The 16,154-nt window shown below is 37.2% G+C and overlaps 1 protein-coding gene across 4 annotated transcripts in view; it reads left to right on the forward strand.

The window, feature by feature from the left end:
* LYRM7 (LYR motif containing 7) overlaps positions 1-6,349 on the forward strand; it is a 44,194-nt gene extending 37,845 nt beyond the window's left edge. The window contains exons 5-6 of one of the 4 annotated variants that reach the window (XR_009531409.1): positions 14-962; positions 6,295-6,349. Coding sequence is in view for 1 of the 4 variants with exons in the window: in XM_060091909.1 (XP_059947892.1) it covers positions 14-84 (71 nt within the window). In the remaining 3 variants the exon portion in view is untranslated. Of the gene's footprint in view, positions 1-13; positions 1,528-4,222; positions 4,397-6,294 lie in introns of those variants that run through there. The other 3 variants (XR_009531410.1, XR_009531408.1, XM_060091909.1) reach the window with 3 other exon arrangements.
* Positions 6,350-16,154: the final 9,805 nt, after the last annotated feature.

Here is a 16,154-nt window from a genome sequence, read left to right on the forward strand (position 1 = left end):
GTTTTTCTTTCAGAATTGGTCCCTAGGAAAGACCTTCTTATAGAAAATGTGCCGTATTGTGATGCACCAACTCAGAAGCAATGAATTTTTCTCAAATAAAATTAAGTCTTTATCATTTTTAATTTTAAAGTATATAACTCTGGCTAAACTCCTGGAAATGCAAATATTTTTCTCTGAAATGGCATATTGAAATTGAGTGCATTAAAGTATAGTTTCATAATGAAGTTTCATGTTGAAAGAACATTGCTGAAAACTGCAGAACATAGTTAAGTATTTCTAAAGAACATTAGGTAAGAAGACATTTCATTTTCACTGAAAATCAAACTGTATAAAGTGAAATAAATGCTTAGGGAGGTATATCATATTCACTTCTGTTTGACCTTAATGAGTATTTTGGTTTTATCATAGCTATTTGAGAATGAAGTGTTTTGACAGGTTGGTGGGTTTTCTTCCCATGTGAAATGAAACTATTAGATTAAAATTATTAGATTAAGTTAATGTTTAGTCCCGAAAAGAATTGGTCTAAAAATCACAGTGTGTGCCAACTTTCCACAGAAGGCAGCCTTTGTTCCTAAAGCACTGAAATTATTCCTGTAGCTAACAAATAATTATACAGCTTCCTTTTAGAGATAGAGTGTATCTCTGTTCCTAAAAGAACATTTTTAATCAGTCTTCTGAAGATAGATGAATAAAATGTCAAAATCACATAAGATAACTGTGGAATAAAGAAATTCTAATTTTTTAAGGAAATAGTGTCCCTTGATCCAACTATATAATATAGGCTTAGTAGAATTAGCTGTACTTAGACCACAGCTAGACCTTATTGTGAAAATGTAATATATGGCTGCATCCTCTACATTTTAATCAATAAGATATAAATGGCTTTTTTTTTTCTCCAACATTTTTCATCCCTGACAAGATTGACAGTATCACAGAACAGCTTGGCATTCTACCATCTAATGGTAGGAACTATAAAACTGTGTTTAATATTCTTCTTGTTTCTCTTTTATCTATGCGTCTTTACCATTCTGTTTTCTCAGTGAGCAGTGTGTTCTCTTCTATTCACTGGTCAGTTCTCCCATTTGATGATGACACAGGGTTTTTAATTTTTTACAAGATTCTCAATGCGAGCTTTGTTTGTTGGCAAACATTTTGGTATTGCTATGCTCGATATAAAATGTCATGTTTTAAAATAATTTAATTTTAGTAGATAAAAAAATTATCAAAATTGCCTAGACATACTACACTTAACAGTAAACCAGAGACTACCCTTAATGCCTCCTAATACTTTGGAGATTAGTAGTCTGTGAAATGGATTATATAGGTCAAAAGATTTGCTACATAATTTTTTTATCTCTCACGCCTCTTTCTTATTGTGTGTATGGAAATTATACCTACATAAACGTTGTTTCAGATTTGAAATTTGCCCTTATAAGAAAATGCTAAAGGTCATCATGACACAATCACTGGTAAATTCTCTGACTTACTATTATTTCAGTAAGTGTCTATATTATGTCTTTTGAGGAAGGTTGGCTAAAATAGTTTAAATTTAATATATATTTTAATTGTTTTAATATTATTTAACATTTTTAGAAGTTTCTAGTTTTTTTTCTTTAACCTGAATTCCCTTGTTCCATTCTTCACTGATGTTAATTTAAATATCTCATCAAAAAATAGTTCTTTTTTTTTACAATCTAGTTATCATTAGGAGCAATAGAGATTAATAACTAACATGTTACATAAAATAAAAAAATAATCATTCAGATGTTTATTTTATTGAAGCTAGTATGTTAGACATTTTAAGATATATACTATATATGTATATGTATTATATATGTGTATATATATAAATATATATATATAGTGATTTTGTGCCTTAAGACTATGCAGTACAGTTCCTATGTAATATACCAGGATATCAACAATAGGTTTCACTGTCATAAAATTTTGAGAGATTTGGCACCCTGTCCTTGAAGAGCATGTATTTATATTTCAAATTAATTTTAACATTATTTAATAGTTTTATTAGATCAGTTAAAACAATTTATGAGTTCTTGGCCTGTTGTGAAACAAAAATTCTCAGTATTCTAGAGAGTAAATTTTGAGAATGATGATTATCTAAGTGCCTGACTTCTCTGTGGTACAATGTCAGATTTAATTAAATCTTTTTTAGTTAGTTAAAAAAAAGCTTCCCATGTTCCCAGAGGGAATTACCCACATCTAACATTTCACTTTGACTATTGAAACCCAGTGAAAGTGGGTGGGTGCAAATTCTAATTGCAGATACCTATGCGCAGAGGCCCAGCAGGACTTTGTAAAACAGTCTTTTGGCAAAAGTCAGAAAGGGTGTATGCCAGGAGACTTAGATTTGGCAAGCATATGTGGGGAAGAATCCTTCACTAAAGATTTGAAGCTAAAGGAAATATGAGAGATAGTTTGCATAACATCTAATTCAGAACATTGAAATTAAGATTCAAGTATAACTGTGTTTAAGTTGGTCCTCATTTTGCCTTCAGTTGCATATTTTAACATCAGTACAATGTCCAAAAAGCACACAGTAATAAGAATAGGTAGAATTTCTACACTCATTGACAAAACCAATCATTTCACTGTAAACACAAAGCCATAGGTCAACAAAGAAGTGAAAATTCCAGTTCTTAAGGAGAATTTTCTAAAGTGAAAGTAGATAAATACAAAATTAATGTAACTTTACTATATATCAGGAGTAACCTATCAGAAATGAAATGGAAAAAAGATCCTGTGTTTAATAGCAAACAAAACTGTAAAATAGGAAGCAACTTTTTAAAAAAACTGTAAAACTTAAAAATGAAAGACCTGTGTTCCTAAATGTGACAGTTGAAAATTGTAGAGATGACAGTTCTTTAAAATGTAATCTATCAAGATCCCAACAGATTCACAGATATGTGTACATAAAAATATAAAACTTCCGTATTCTGTGAAAGCTACTATAAATCAAGTTTAGAGAAATTTGCCACCAATGTAATAATTAAAATAGTTAAGATATAAGATGTTCCTATGACTCAGCAAAAGATAACTCAATGGAAAAATGAGCAAATGATATAAATAAGAAATTCATAAAACAAGAAATACTAACCCATTTAGTGGTCAAAGAAATGTAGGTTAAAACAAAGGAAACATTTTTCTTCATTAAAGTTGCAAAAGTTAAAGAAACTGGTCATATCCAGTATATGTAAAGGTGATACACATGTGAGAAAATGGGCACTCTCATATATTTCAGGAAGGAATGTAAGTTATAGGGCCTTTTTTTTTTTTTTTTTTTTTTTTTGCGGTACACGGGCCTCTCACTGTTTTGGCCTCTCCCATTGCGGAGCACCGGCTCCGGACGCGCAGGCTCAGTGGCCATGGCTCACGGGCCTAGCCGCTCCGCGGCATGCGGGATCTTCCCAGACCGGGGCACAAACCCATGTCCCCTGCATCGGCAGGTGGACTCTCAACCACTGCGCCACCAGGGAAGCCCTATAGGGCCTTTTTGAAAGGGAAATTGACATCAAAGTTTAAAATAAACATACTATTCAGTCTGTATCCCAGTGGCTCAAAAGAATACTAATAAATGTACACCTCAGGTATATGTACAGAAATTTCTACAGCATTGTTTAAGCAGCCTAAATTTCCAAATTTAGGGGAACAATGAAATAAGATATGGCTCATTCATACTCTGGGATATTATGCAGAAGTTGAAAAGTACGATGTAGAATATATATATATGTACATATAAACATGTCAAGTGAAAGAAGCACATCACAGAATATACATTCTCTTTGAATCCACTTAGATACAAAACAACTATTTTTGTACACGTATATGCATGTGTGTATATAAATACATAGAAGTAATGCATGCTAAATGTTAATAATTAGTCTGGGAGAAAAATGAGATTTGGGGAAGGGGACTAGTAACTTGAGGACTTTTATTCTGATAACTCCTGAATGTTTAAATGTTTTATAATTTTTAAAGGACAATAATACCTAAGCTACTAGTGATTTTTATGTAAAATTTTTAAATTATAAAATGTTTCAAATATCAGCAACTGGTATATCCGACACTCGTAAACCTAATTCCCACATTTGACAGATGTTACATTTTGCCATATTTGTTTAACAAAAATCTCCTTCCTTTTAAGTCATAAAATCCTGTAAAGCTGAAGTCCTACCTCCCTTTTTATTTTCTTGTCTCATTTCAGGGATAATCACTATTTTATAGTCAGTGGATATCACTCCCGTACTTGTTTTTATACTTTTATCAAACGTGTATGTGTTCAAAACAATATATTGTATTGTTCTGTGGCTTTAAAATGCAAGTGAATGGTGTTACGCTCCATATATTCTGAAACTTACTTTTCATCACACATTAGGTTCTGAGGTTTATCTATACTGTTGGATAAATATCTAAGTCTTTCTCTTTTATGTCTTGTTCCATTGTAAGAATAAACTAGTTTATTTATCCATGTCTCTTGATAAACAATAGTATTGTTTCTTTTTTTTTTTTTTTTTTTTTTTTTATTTATGCTTGCATTGGGTCTTCGTTGCTGCGTGCGGGCTTTTTTCTAGGCTTCATGGCATGTGGGATCTTCCCGGACCGGGGATCGAACCCTTGACCCCTGCATTAGCAGGCGGACTCCCAACCACTGCGCCACCTGGGAAGCCCTGTTTCATTTTTTTGATATTGCAAATGAATTTACTGAAAACACTAGCACGTGGTTTCTTGCACCCATGTAAAAGTTTATCTAGGTATATACCAAGAAGCAGAACTGTTGAGGCATAGGGTATGTACATATTCCAGTTTTCCAGGAATTTTTTACTTGTTCTTTAAAGTAACTGTACCAATTTATACCTCAGTCAATCCTGTGTGAGAGGTCCCTTTTCACCATATCCTCACTGTTATTGTTATGTATAACTTTTCTCATTTTTGTCAAACTCATGGATATGAAAAGGTATCACATTGCTTTAATTTGCATTTCTGGATTACTGTTGAGGTAGATCATCTTGTCATGCTTATGGTCATTACAGTTTTCTATTATGAATGTGTATTCATATCCTTTGTTCACTTTTCTCTATTGGGTTGTCTGGATTTTTCTTACTGATCCTTTATATACTCTTGATATTAATCCTGTGTTGGTTATATGTGGTACAATTGCCTTTTTTCCAATATGTGACTTGTCTTTCAATTCTGTTTATGATAAACCTGTAGTTTGGGACTTTATTTTTATCATATTCATTAAACTTTTCCTTTATTAATTTTGCCTTTATAGCTTTTTAAGAAATTCTTTCTACTCCAAATCATAAAGATATTCTAGTACATTTTCCTCTGAATGTTGAAGTTTTGCTTTTTATGTTTGGGCCTTTACGTCATCTAGAATTTATTTTATTTATGACATGAGAGAGGGATCTAATTTTATTTTTTTTAATGAGTTAACAGTTTGCTTCACCATCGTTTATTGAATGGTCCATCCTTTTCCTGATAACATGTAAAGCTACTTTGATCATATCCCAAGTTACTATATATTGGAATCAGTCTAACCCTCTTAGCTATTCAAAGACTTTGCTCCTACAGTTGTCCCCCTCCTCTGCCAAATATCTTTTTCCCTCTCTCCACTGAATTGTTATCAACAGCATTCAACATTCTGAAATATTTCCCATCAAAAAAAAAAACTTTCAGGCTTCCCTGGTGGCGCAGTGGTTGAGAGTCCGCCTGCCGATGCAGGGGACGTGGGTTCGTGCCCTGGTCCAGGAAGATCCCACATGCCGCGGAACGGCTGGGCCCGTGAGCCATGGCTGCTGAGCCTGCGTGTCCGGAGCCCGTGCTCCACAACGGGAGAGGCCACAACAGTGAGAGGCCCGCGTACCGCAAAAAAACAAAAACAAAACAAAAAAACCCCTTTCTTGAACCCCAGCTCCCCCTCTCGAGCTTCAGCACCATTTTTCTGCTCTTCTTTGTTCTAAGAGGTTTCTATATTTACTGTCTCCACTTCTGTCCCCATTCTCTCTTATACAGACCCCAATCAGAATTTAATCCCAGCCACTCCACTAAAACCCTTCTTGTCCCAGTTACTATTGACCTTTACTTGGTAAGTCCAGAGGTCAATTCTCATTTCTTACTTTATTCACCCTATCAGTAGCAATTGCATAATTGGTCATTCCCTCTTTTTTGAACAAAGACCTAGACACATGTTTATTATAGACCTACTACAAGTAGGATACAGCCATGAACCAAAGTAACAAAAATGCCTGCCTCATCTTCTGCTTGTGATTTTAGATACACTCTCAGCCCTTCTTGATGTTGCTCTCAGCCTTCTGTGGGAAGACTAACCTATATGAATCAGCTCAAGTGGCTCTTGTACCCTCTGACTTTTGGTTGGTTCAGCCAGTGGGGGACCCTGGCCGGAGATCAGAAGGAGGGAAGAGAGTGAAGGCAGGTATTTTTTTTCCTGGCTCTTTCCCCGAGAGATTGCCTCATGCTGGCATTGCCCCTCAAAGTATCTCTCACGGTGACCTCTGTACAGTTCTTTCCTTCCAGTTTGGATAAGAGCTTCCCTCCCATCTTCAGATCTGGGACAGCAACATCTCATCTGCTACTATCCATGTGAGTTCCTTTATATGCACAGTTTTGTAAATAGACTCTTTATAAATAAATCTTCCTCAAACATGTATTTTAAGTACATCATCTATTTCCTTTTAAGACTCACTAATTCACTGCCTTGGGGGAACTTAACTTTCTGTAGGTAAGAGACAGATAATAAACAAAATTAAAAAGTAAATAAGAAGGTGAAAAGTAATATAGAGAAAGATAAGGTAGAAAAGGGAAATAGGAAAGCTAAGAAGAACGGGGTGTTGCAATTTGAAGTCCTGCGATTAGGGAAGCTGTCACTAAGGAACTGATAGTTGAGCAAAGACGAAGGATCTGAGGGATCTAGCCATGCAGATATCTAAGGGAAGAGCTTTCCAAGCAGAGCAAACTGCTAATGCAGTGTTCCTGAGACAGGTTCTTGTCTGCTATGTTTGAGGAGAACCAAGTGACAGGAGCAAAGTGATTTTAGGGGGATAGTAGTAGGAGACAGAGTCATAGAAATGAGGGATTTCCCTGGTGGCTTAGTGGATAAGGCTCCGCGCTCCCAAAGCAGGGGGCCTGGATTTGATCCCTGGTCAGGGAACTAGATCCCACACGCATGCCGCAACTAAGGAGCCCGCCTGCTGCAACTAAGACCTGGTGCAACCAAGTAAATAAATATATATTTTTAAAAAGTAATGGAAATGATATGGTAGAAGGAGGCAGAGAGTAGATGCCAGGTTACGTAGGCTATTATAAGGACTGTGGTTTTTACTCTTAATAAAATGCAGAGCCATTAGATGGTTTTGGGAAGAGGAGTGATATGATCTGATTTTAAGTTTTAAACACATCATTCTGGCTGTTGTGTTGAGAATAGACCGTGGTGGCAAGGATGAATTCAGGGATACTAATGAGAAGTTTCTTGCGTTATTCTAGGTAAGAGATGATAGTGGCTTATACCAGAGTGGCAGCAGTGATGGTGGTGAGAAGTGGCAAAATTATGGCTATATTTTGATACAGCTCCTGGGTTTCCTGATGGATTGAATCTGAGGTAAGAGGAAAAGAAAAGAGTCAGGGATGATTCCCAAGGGTTTTGGCCTGTGCAGGTGGAAGGATATTGTTGTCATCAGTTGTAATGGTGAAAACAGACTAGATTTGTGAAAAAAGATCAGGCATTTCGTTTTGGGCATGTATTAATTGAAATATCTAGAAGGTATCCAAGTGGAGATGTTAATAAGACACTGGACTAAGATCTGAAGTTCAGGAAGTGGTCTGGGCTGGAGATATAAATTTGGGAGCCATTAATATAGATAAAATACTTACAGTCATGACATTGGATGAAATCACTAAGAAATTGACATAGAGAAGAAGAAAAGTCCATGATTGAGTCTTTTGTGGCACTCCAATGTTAAAAGTTAAAGAGTTAAGAAACAACAAGCACAAGAGACAAAGAAGTTTCTGAAAACAAGGAGAATGTAGAACAGAAGTTGGCAAACTATGGCTCACAGGGGCCAAATCTGACCCACTGTCTTTTTTTGTAAATAAACCTTTATTGTAACACTACCACACTTATTCATTTACATATTCTCTATGGCTGCTTTCATACTACAGTGGCATAGTTGAGTAATTTCAACAAACTGTATCTGGCCCCCTTGCAGGAAAAGCTTGTTGACCCCTGGTGTGTAGAGTCTTAGAACCCAAGTAAAAAAAGTGGTTTTTTGTGAGGGAGTGACTGCATTGCGATCATAATTAAAAATTCCACTAGGAAGGGCAACATGGAGCTGACTTTGGTGACTTTGGCAAGACAGTTTCAGTGAAATAATTGGAGAAACATACTCTTGTTGGTTATTCCCAGATCTTTAAATTTGTTGTAATCACAGTTAAAATTGCAGTAGGATTTTTATAAGGAACTGATAAAACTTACGCAAAAATTTATGAGGAATAATAAAGGTCCTTAAATAGCTAAATCAGCTATGACAAAAGAATAAAATTAGATATCTATATGCAAAAAAATGGAACTTTGGTCCATGCTTGACACCATATACAAAAATTATCTCAAAATCAATCATAGATCTAAATACAAAGCCTCAAACTGTAAAACTTCTTGAAGTAACAGGAGAAAATCTTGGTGACTTTGGGTTAGACAAAGATTTCTAAGATATGACACCAAAAGCACAATACATACAAGAAAAAATTAATAAACTGGACTTTGTCAAAGTTAAAAACCTTTGCTCTATAAAAGATAATTGTTAAGAGAATGAGAAGATAAGCCACAGATGGGGAGAAAATAATAAAAATCATAAACTGATTAAAAAAAAACCTTGTTATCCAGAAAATATAAAGAACTTTCAATCATAAGAAAACAAAAAACAATTTTTTAATATTTGAGTAGATACTTTTTCAAAAAATATATAAATGGAAAAACTATATATGTACAAATGGAAAATAAGCATGTAAAAAGATCTCAACATCATTAGTCATTACAAATTAAAATCATAATGAGATACTACTACATACCTATTATGATAGCTAAAATTAGAATGACTGAACATACCAAGTCTTGGCAAGGATGTAAAGGAACTGAAATCCTCATTCATTACTGAGAGAAATGTAAAATGGCAGAACAACTTTGGAAAACTATTCAGCCGTTTCTTGCAAAGTTAAACATATACTTCCTTTATAATCCAGACTTCCCGCTCCTAGGTATTTACCTAAGGGAAGTGAAAGCACAAAGACTTACATGTTTATATTACACAGCAAAAGAAATCATCAACAAAATGAAAAGGCAACTTCCAGACAGAAAATATTTGCAAATAATATATCTGATAAGGAGTTAATATCCAAATTATATAAAGAACTCATATAACTGAATAGCAAAAAAAATCTAATTTTAAAATGGGCAGAGGATCTGAATAGACATTTTTCCAAAGAAGACATTCAGATGGCCAACAGGTACATGAAAAGATGGTTTTTTTTTTTTTGGCCACGCCACACAGCTTGTGGGATCATAGTTCCCCAACCAGGGATCAAACCCGAGCCCTCAGCTGTGAAAGCATGGGGTCCTAACCATTGGACCGCCAGGGAATTACCGAAAAGACGTTCAGCATCACTAATCATCAGGGAAATGCAAATCAAAACCACAGTGAGCTATCATCTCACACCTGTTAGAATGGCTATTAGCAAAAAGACAAGAAATAGCAAGTGTTGGCAAGCATATGGAGAAAAGGGAGCTCTTGTTCACTGTTAGTGGGAATGTAAATTGGTGGAGCTACTGAGGAAAACAGTATGGAGGATCCTCAAAAAATTAAAAATAGTACAACTGTGTGACCCAACTACTCCACTTCTGGGTATTTATCTGAAGAACATGAGAACACTAATTTGAAAAGGTATATGCACCCCTATGTTTACTGCACCATTATTTATAATAGCCAAGATATGGAAACAACCTAAGTGTCCATCAGTGGGTAAATGGATAAAGGTGTGACATATATACACAATGGAATACTACTTAGCCATAGAAAAGAATGAAATCCTGCCATTTGAACAACATGGACGGACCTTGAAGGTATTATGCTAATTGAAGTAAGTCAGATGGAGAAAGACAAAACATGATTTCATTCATATGTGGAACCTTAAAAAAATAAAATAAAACAAAAACAAACTCATAGATACAGAGATTAGATTAGTAGTTGCCAGAGGGAGAGGAGGTGCCAGTGGGTGAAATGGTGAACAGGCCAACTGTATGGTGATGGATGGTAACAAAATTTGTGGTAGTGCTCACTTTGTAGTGTATACAGATACAGCATTGAAGTATAATGCTGTATAATGTTGAAATGTATATAATTTTAAAAAATAGGCCTAACATGTCATCCAGCAATTCTCCTTCTGGGTGTTTATATGAAGGAAATGAAAATGCTAACTGGAAAAAATATATGCACCCCTATGTTCGTTGCAGCATTATTTACCATAGCCAAGACATGGAAGCAACCTAAGTGTCTTTTAATGAATGACTGGATAAGGAAAATGTTGTGTGTGTCTGTATATATGTATATGTGTATGTATGCATATAATACAGTACAGTATCATTCAGCCATAAAAAAAGAAGGAAATCTTGCCATTTATGACAACATAGGTGGACCTTGTCTTCTAAGTCAAACGGAGAAAGACAAATAATGGATGCTCTCACTTAGACGTGGAATCTAAGAAGAAAACAAAACAAACAAAAAACCCAAACTCATAGTAATGGGTGTTTGCTGAAGGCAGGGTTTCAGGGGTGGGAGAAATGGGTGAAGGGAATCAAAAGGTACAAACTTCCAGTTGTAAAATAAATAAACCATGGGTTTGTAATGTACAGCGTGGTGACTATAGTTAATAATATTGTATTATATATTTGAAAGTTGCTAAGAGAATATATCTTAAAAGTTCTCATCACAAGAAAAAAAGATTTGCAGCTGTGTATAGACTTAATGTGGTGATCATTTGGCAATATATACAAACATCAAATCATTATGTTGTGTGCGTGATACTGGTATAATATTGAATGTCAATTACATCTCAATTTTTAAAAAAAGACTTAGTTATAGCAGCCTTATTTGTAATGGCCCCAAACTGGAAACAACCCAAATATCCATCAGCAGATGAAGGAATAACCAAATTGGTATGTCTGTACAATAGAATACTTCTCATGAATAAAAAGAAATGAACTATTGCTACAAACAGCAACATAGATGCATCTCAAGGTACTTATCCTGAGTGAAAGAAACCATACAAAAACAAGTACATATTTTATGATTCCTTTTCTATAAAGTTCTAGAAAACACAAATTAATTCATAGTTACTGAAAGCAGATCAGTGGTTGCCAGGGGATGAGAGCAGGGAGATGGGTGGAGGGAGGGACTGAAAAGGTGCATGAGGAAATTTTAAAGGGTGATGGATATTTTCATTATCCTGATTGTGGTGATGGTTTCATGGGTGTATGTACATTTTTAATGTGTATAGTTTACTATAGTTCAATCATAACTCAATAAAGCTGTTTAAAAAATACTACAAAGCCATAATGATTTTTTTTTAAGTGTAGTATTGGTGAAAGAACTGAAGGATGGTTAGCAACTGACCAGAGAGAGCTCAGGGGTAGAGGGGTAGACCCATATTCTCCCTCTCTCTCTCTCTTTCTCTCTCTGTCTCTGTCTCTCTCTCTCTCTCTCTCTCTCTCTTTCTCTGTTCCTTTTTCACAGTTATGTGTTCTTTATATCTTTTATATCTTTCATCATTTAAAGATAATTTTATACTCTTTCAGAATATTCTATTTGTTCATGACATAGTCTTTCCTCATATGTTCTGTAATTTTTGTTTTTTGTTTTTTGTTTTCTTTTTTGCGGTACACGGGCCTCTCACTGTTGTGGCCTCTCCCGTTGCAGAGCACAGGCTCCGGACGCGCAGGCTCAGCAGCCGTGGCTCACGGGCCCAGCTGCTCCGCGGCACGTGGGATCTTCCTGGACTGGGGCACTAACCCGTGTCCCCTGCATCAGCAGGCGGACTCTCAACCACTGCGCTATCAGGGAAGCCCTGTTCTGTAGTTTTTTACTGTAAGTATATCTTGAAGGGCAATTGTTAATTCACTGAGGATCCCATATGGAGTTGTGGATTGTGATATAGGTGCTAGAGAATCAAAGACAAGACAGTCTAGCAGGAAAGACTCTCAGAAAGTAGGCAATTATAGTGTAATTACTGCTACACAGGAATTAGAGTTTTAAGAATATAAAGTAATTTATTAGAAAGTGGTTTGTAAAATATAAATATATAAGATAATGTGCTTTTAATCTCTTGAAAGAAGTAAACATATAAAATAACTCATACCTAACATCATTTAAAATATATAAATTGGAATTAAAAAATGGGATTTTGTGAGGCAGGAGAAGTTTGGGGAAGCCTTAAGCTTTCTGCCACAAACTTCTTTTGTAGCATTTTTCTCTCCTGTTATCTTTTACTCTGGAAACAGAGTGAAAGGGCTACTGTTTTAGGTAAGATTTCCAGAGAAATGGACCTTGAGACAGAGATACGGATGCAGGAGTGCAGTCAGGAGTAACCTCTGCGAGGGAGTGAGAAGTGAGATTGGGCAGAGGAAGTTGTTGAACTGTGATGCAGCTGCAGAGGAGGCCTGGAGCTGAACTGGCTTTCAGAATTATTCTGAACTGTGGGAAGAGGACTGGGCTTTTGTTCATTGGCATCAACAGTCATTGAAGGTGGGGCAACCCCAGGGAAGAGATAAAACCTTAGTGAGGCAGCTTCCTTCAGTGTGACAACTCCTAGAAAGAACAGTAGCTGTGCACAGTCCCAGGAGCTAAGGAAATTAATGCCTCCTTCTGAAGGGGACGTCTCGGTAGTTGCACAGAACCCACTACACCAAATAAGGCTCTTCTGTAATTAGCTCAAACTGCTTGAGCAGGAGAGGCAGAATTGTAAAACTGGTTGTTTCTCTTCTGGGAAGTAAGTACCCCAGGGACAGTTTGTTACCTATTCAGACCAAAACAAGATGGCAAGTCCATTAGAAAAGAGCTAATTATGAGTTGAAATTCAAAGTGAGTTAATGTGTGGGGTCATTATTCATTCAATAAATGTCTAACATCACCTGGAGATAAGCCTACCAAAGAGGGAACAGGGTTCTGGGTTCTAGTCATAGCTCTGTCAGTGAAAATTGGGTCTTTGAGCAAATCATTTATCATCCCTGGATTTTAGTTTTTTGAGGAATCTCCATACTATTTTTCATAGATGCTGCACCAATTTACATCCTACCAACAGTGTATAAGGGTTCCCTTTTCTCTACATCCATTTCAACATTTGTTATTTGTCATCTTTTTGATGATAGCCATTTTTTTTTCTTTTTTTAAAAAAAATTTATTTGGCTGTGCCGAGTCTTAGTTGTGGCACACGGGACCTCCGTTGCTGCCTGCAGGATCTTCGTTGCAGCATGTGGGATCTTTAGTTGTGGCATACGGGATCTTTTAGTTGTGGCATGCTGGATCTTTTTAGTTGCAGCATGCAGGGTCTTTAGTTGTGGCACGTGGGATCTAGTTCCCTGACCAGGGATCAAACCCTGGCCCCCTGCATTGCGAGTGTGGAGTGTTAGCTGCTGGACCACCGGGGAAGTCCCTTGAAGATAGCCATTCTGACAGGTGTGAAGTGATATCTCAGTGTGGTTTTGATTTGCATTTCTCTGATGACTAATTATGTCAAGCATCTTTTCATGTGCCGGTTGGCCATTTGTACGTCTTCTTTGAAAAAAATCTATTCAGATCTTCTGCCCATTTTTTATTCCAGTTGTTTTTTTGTTGTTGAGTTATATGAACCGTTTCTATATTTTGGATATTAATCCCTTATAGGTCATATCATTTGCAAATATTTTCTCCCATTCAGTAGGTTGCCTTTTCGTTTTGTTGATGGTTTCCTTTGCTGTGCAAAAACTTTTAAATTTAATTAGGTCCCATTGGTTTATTTTTGCTTTTATTTCTTTTTCCTTAGGAGACAGATCCAAAAACATATTGCTACAATTTATGTCAGTGTTCCACCTATGTTTTCTTCTAGGAGTTTTATGGGTTTTGGTCTTACATATAAGTGTTTAATCCATTTTGAGTTTATTTTTGTATATGGTGTGAGAAAATGTCCTAATTTCATTATACTACATGTAGCTGTCCAGTTTTCCCAGCACTTCTTATTAAAGTGACTGTATTTTCTTCATTGTATATTCTTATCTCCTTTGCTGTAGATTAATTGACGATAAGTACATGGGTTTATTTCTGAGCTCTCTATTCTGACCATTGAGCTATGTGTCTGTTTTTGAGTCAGTGCCACACTGTTGTGATTACTGTAGCTTTGTAGTATAGACTGAAGTCAATGGCTTGTAATTTTCTTTTTGTGATATCTTTGTCTAGTTTTGGTATCAGGGTGATGCTGGCCTTGTAGAATGAGTTTGGAACTGTTCCTTCCTCTGCAATTTTTTGGAATAGTTTGAGAAGAATAGGTGTTAATACTAAATGTTTGGTAGAATTCACCTGTGAAGGCTTCTGGTTCTGAACTTTTGTTGGTTGGGAATTTTGCAGTTACTGATTCAATATCATTACTGGTAATTGGTCTGTTCATATTTTCTATATCTTCCTGGTTCAGTCTTACAAGATTGTACATTTCTAGGAATTTGTCCTAGGTTGTCCATTTTATTTATTTACTAATCTCTCACGATCCTTTGTATTTCTGTGGTATCAATGTAACTTTTCCTTTTACATTTCTTATTCTGTTGATTTGGGCCCTCTTTTTTTCCTGATGAGGTTGGCTAAAAGTTTATCAATTTTGTTTATCTTTTCGAAGAACCAACTTTTAGTTTCATTGATCTTTTCTATGTCTCTTTTTTTAGTCTCTTTCATTTATTTCTGCTCTGATCTTTATTATCTTTTTCCTTCTCTAACTTTGGGTTTTGTTTGTTCTTCTTCTAGTTCCTTTAGGTATAAGGTTAGGTTGTTTATTTGAGATTTTTCTTGTTTCCTGAGGTAGGCTTGTGTCACTATAAATTTCCCTTTTAGAACGGCACAAAACATAAACAGGTAGAAATGCATGAGACACTAAAAGGTCCGTGGAGCTCTGGGGCTAGTGCTGGCTCAGTGGTGGGTGGACCCAGGCCCCTGGATCTCTGGCTTCAGGATCCTGGGGGTCCTGGAGCTGGTTTTGGCCCACTGGTGGGCTGGGCAAGTTCCTGACACACTTGGCTGCAGGGTCCAGGGTGTCCTGTCCTGAAGTTTGTGTCACCTGCTGGTGAGTGAGACCAGATCTTGGGGCAGCTGGGTGAGGGGCCCAAGGTGTCTCAGATCTGATGTTGGCCCCTTGAGGGTGGGCTGGGTCCTGCCACAGAAAGCTGTGGGGCTGTGGCGTTCCTGGGGCTAGCGTCTGCCTGCTGATGGATGGGGCCTGAGTCCAGGAAATCCTAGGGCTGGTGCCTGCCAGTAGTGGGTGGAGCTGGGTCCAAGGCTGCCTGACTTCAGGGCCCACTGGTGGTTGGAGCCGAGACCCAGGGGTCCCAGGGCTAATGCCACCTCACTGGTAGGCAGAGCTGGGCCCCAAGGTCTCTGGCTTCAGGGCCCTGGGGTTCCTGGGGCTTGTGCCTGTCCACTGGTGTGTAAGGCCAGGTCATGGGCCCTCTGATGGACAGGGCTGTGTCCCAGGCTTGTTGTGGGCTCAGGGAGTCTTAAAGCAACCTGCCTGATGGTGGGTGGTCCTGTGTCTAGTTGCTTGGCCTGAGGTGTTCCCATATGGTTTCCAGAGGCTGGTGGGCAGGGCCAGGTCCTGAAGCTAATAAGCTAGAGAAAGATTCTAAAATGGCACTCACCAGCACCAGTGTCCACATGGTAGAGCAAGCTTCCCCAGAAGGGCTGCCACCAGTGTCTGTGACCTCAGGGTGAGCTCCAGTTGCCTCCTTGTCTCTCCAGGAGACTCTCCAAGATCAGCAGGTGAACCTGACCCAGTCTCCTTTCGAATTACTGCTTCTGCCCTGGCTCCCAGAGCTTGTGAGATTTTGTGTGCATCCT

Source organism: Mesoplodon densirostris, chromosome 3 (assembly GCF_025265405.1).
Source record: "Mesoplodon densirostris isolate mMesDen1 chromosome 3, mMesDen1 primary haplotype, whole genome shotgun sequence".
Lineage (NCBI taxonomy): Eukaryota > Metazoa > Chordata > Mammalia > Artiodactyla > Ziphiidae > Mesoplodon > Mesoplodon densirostris.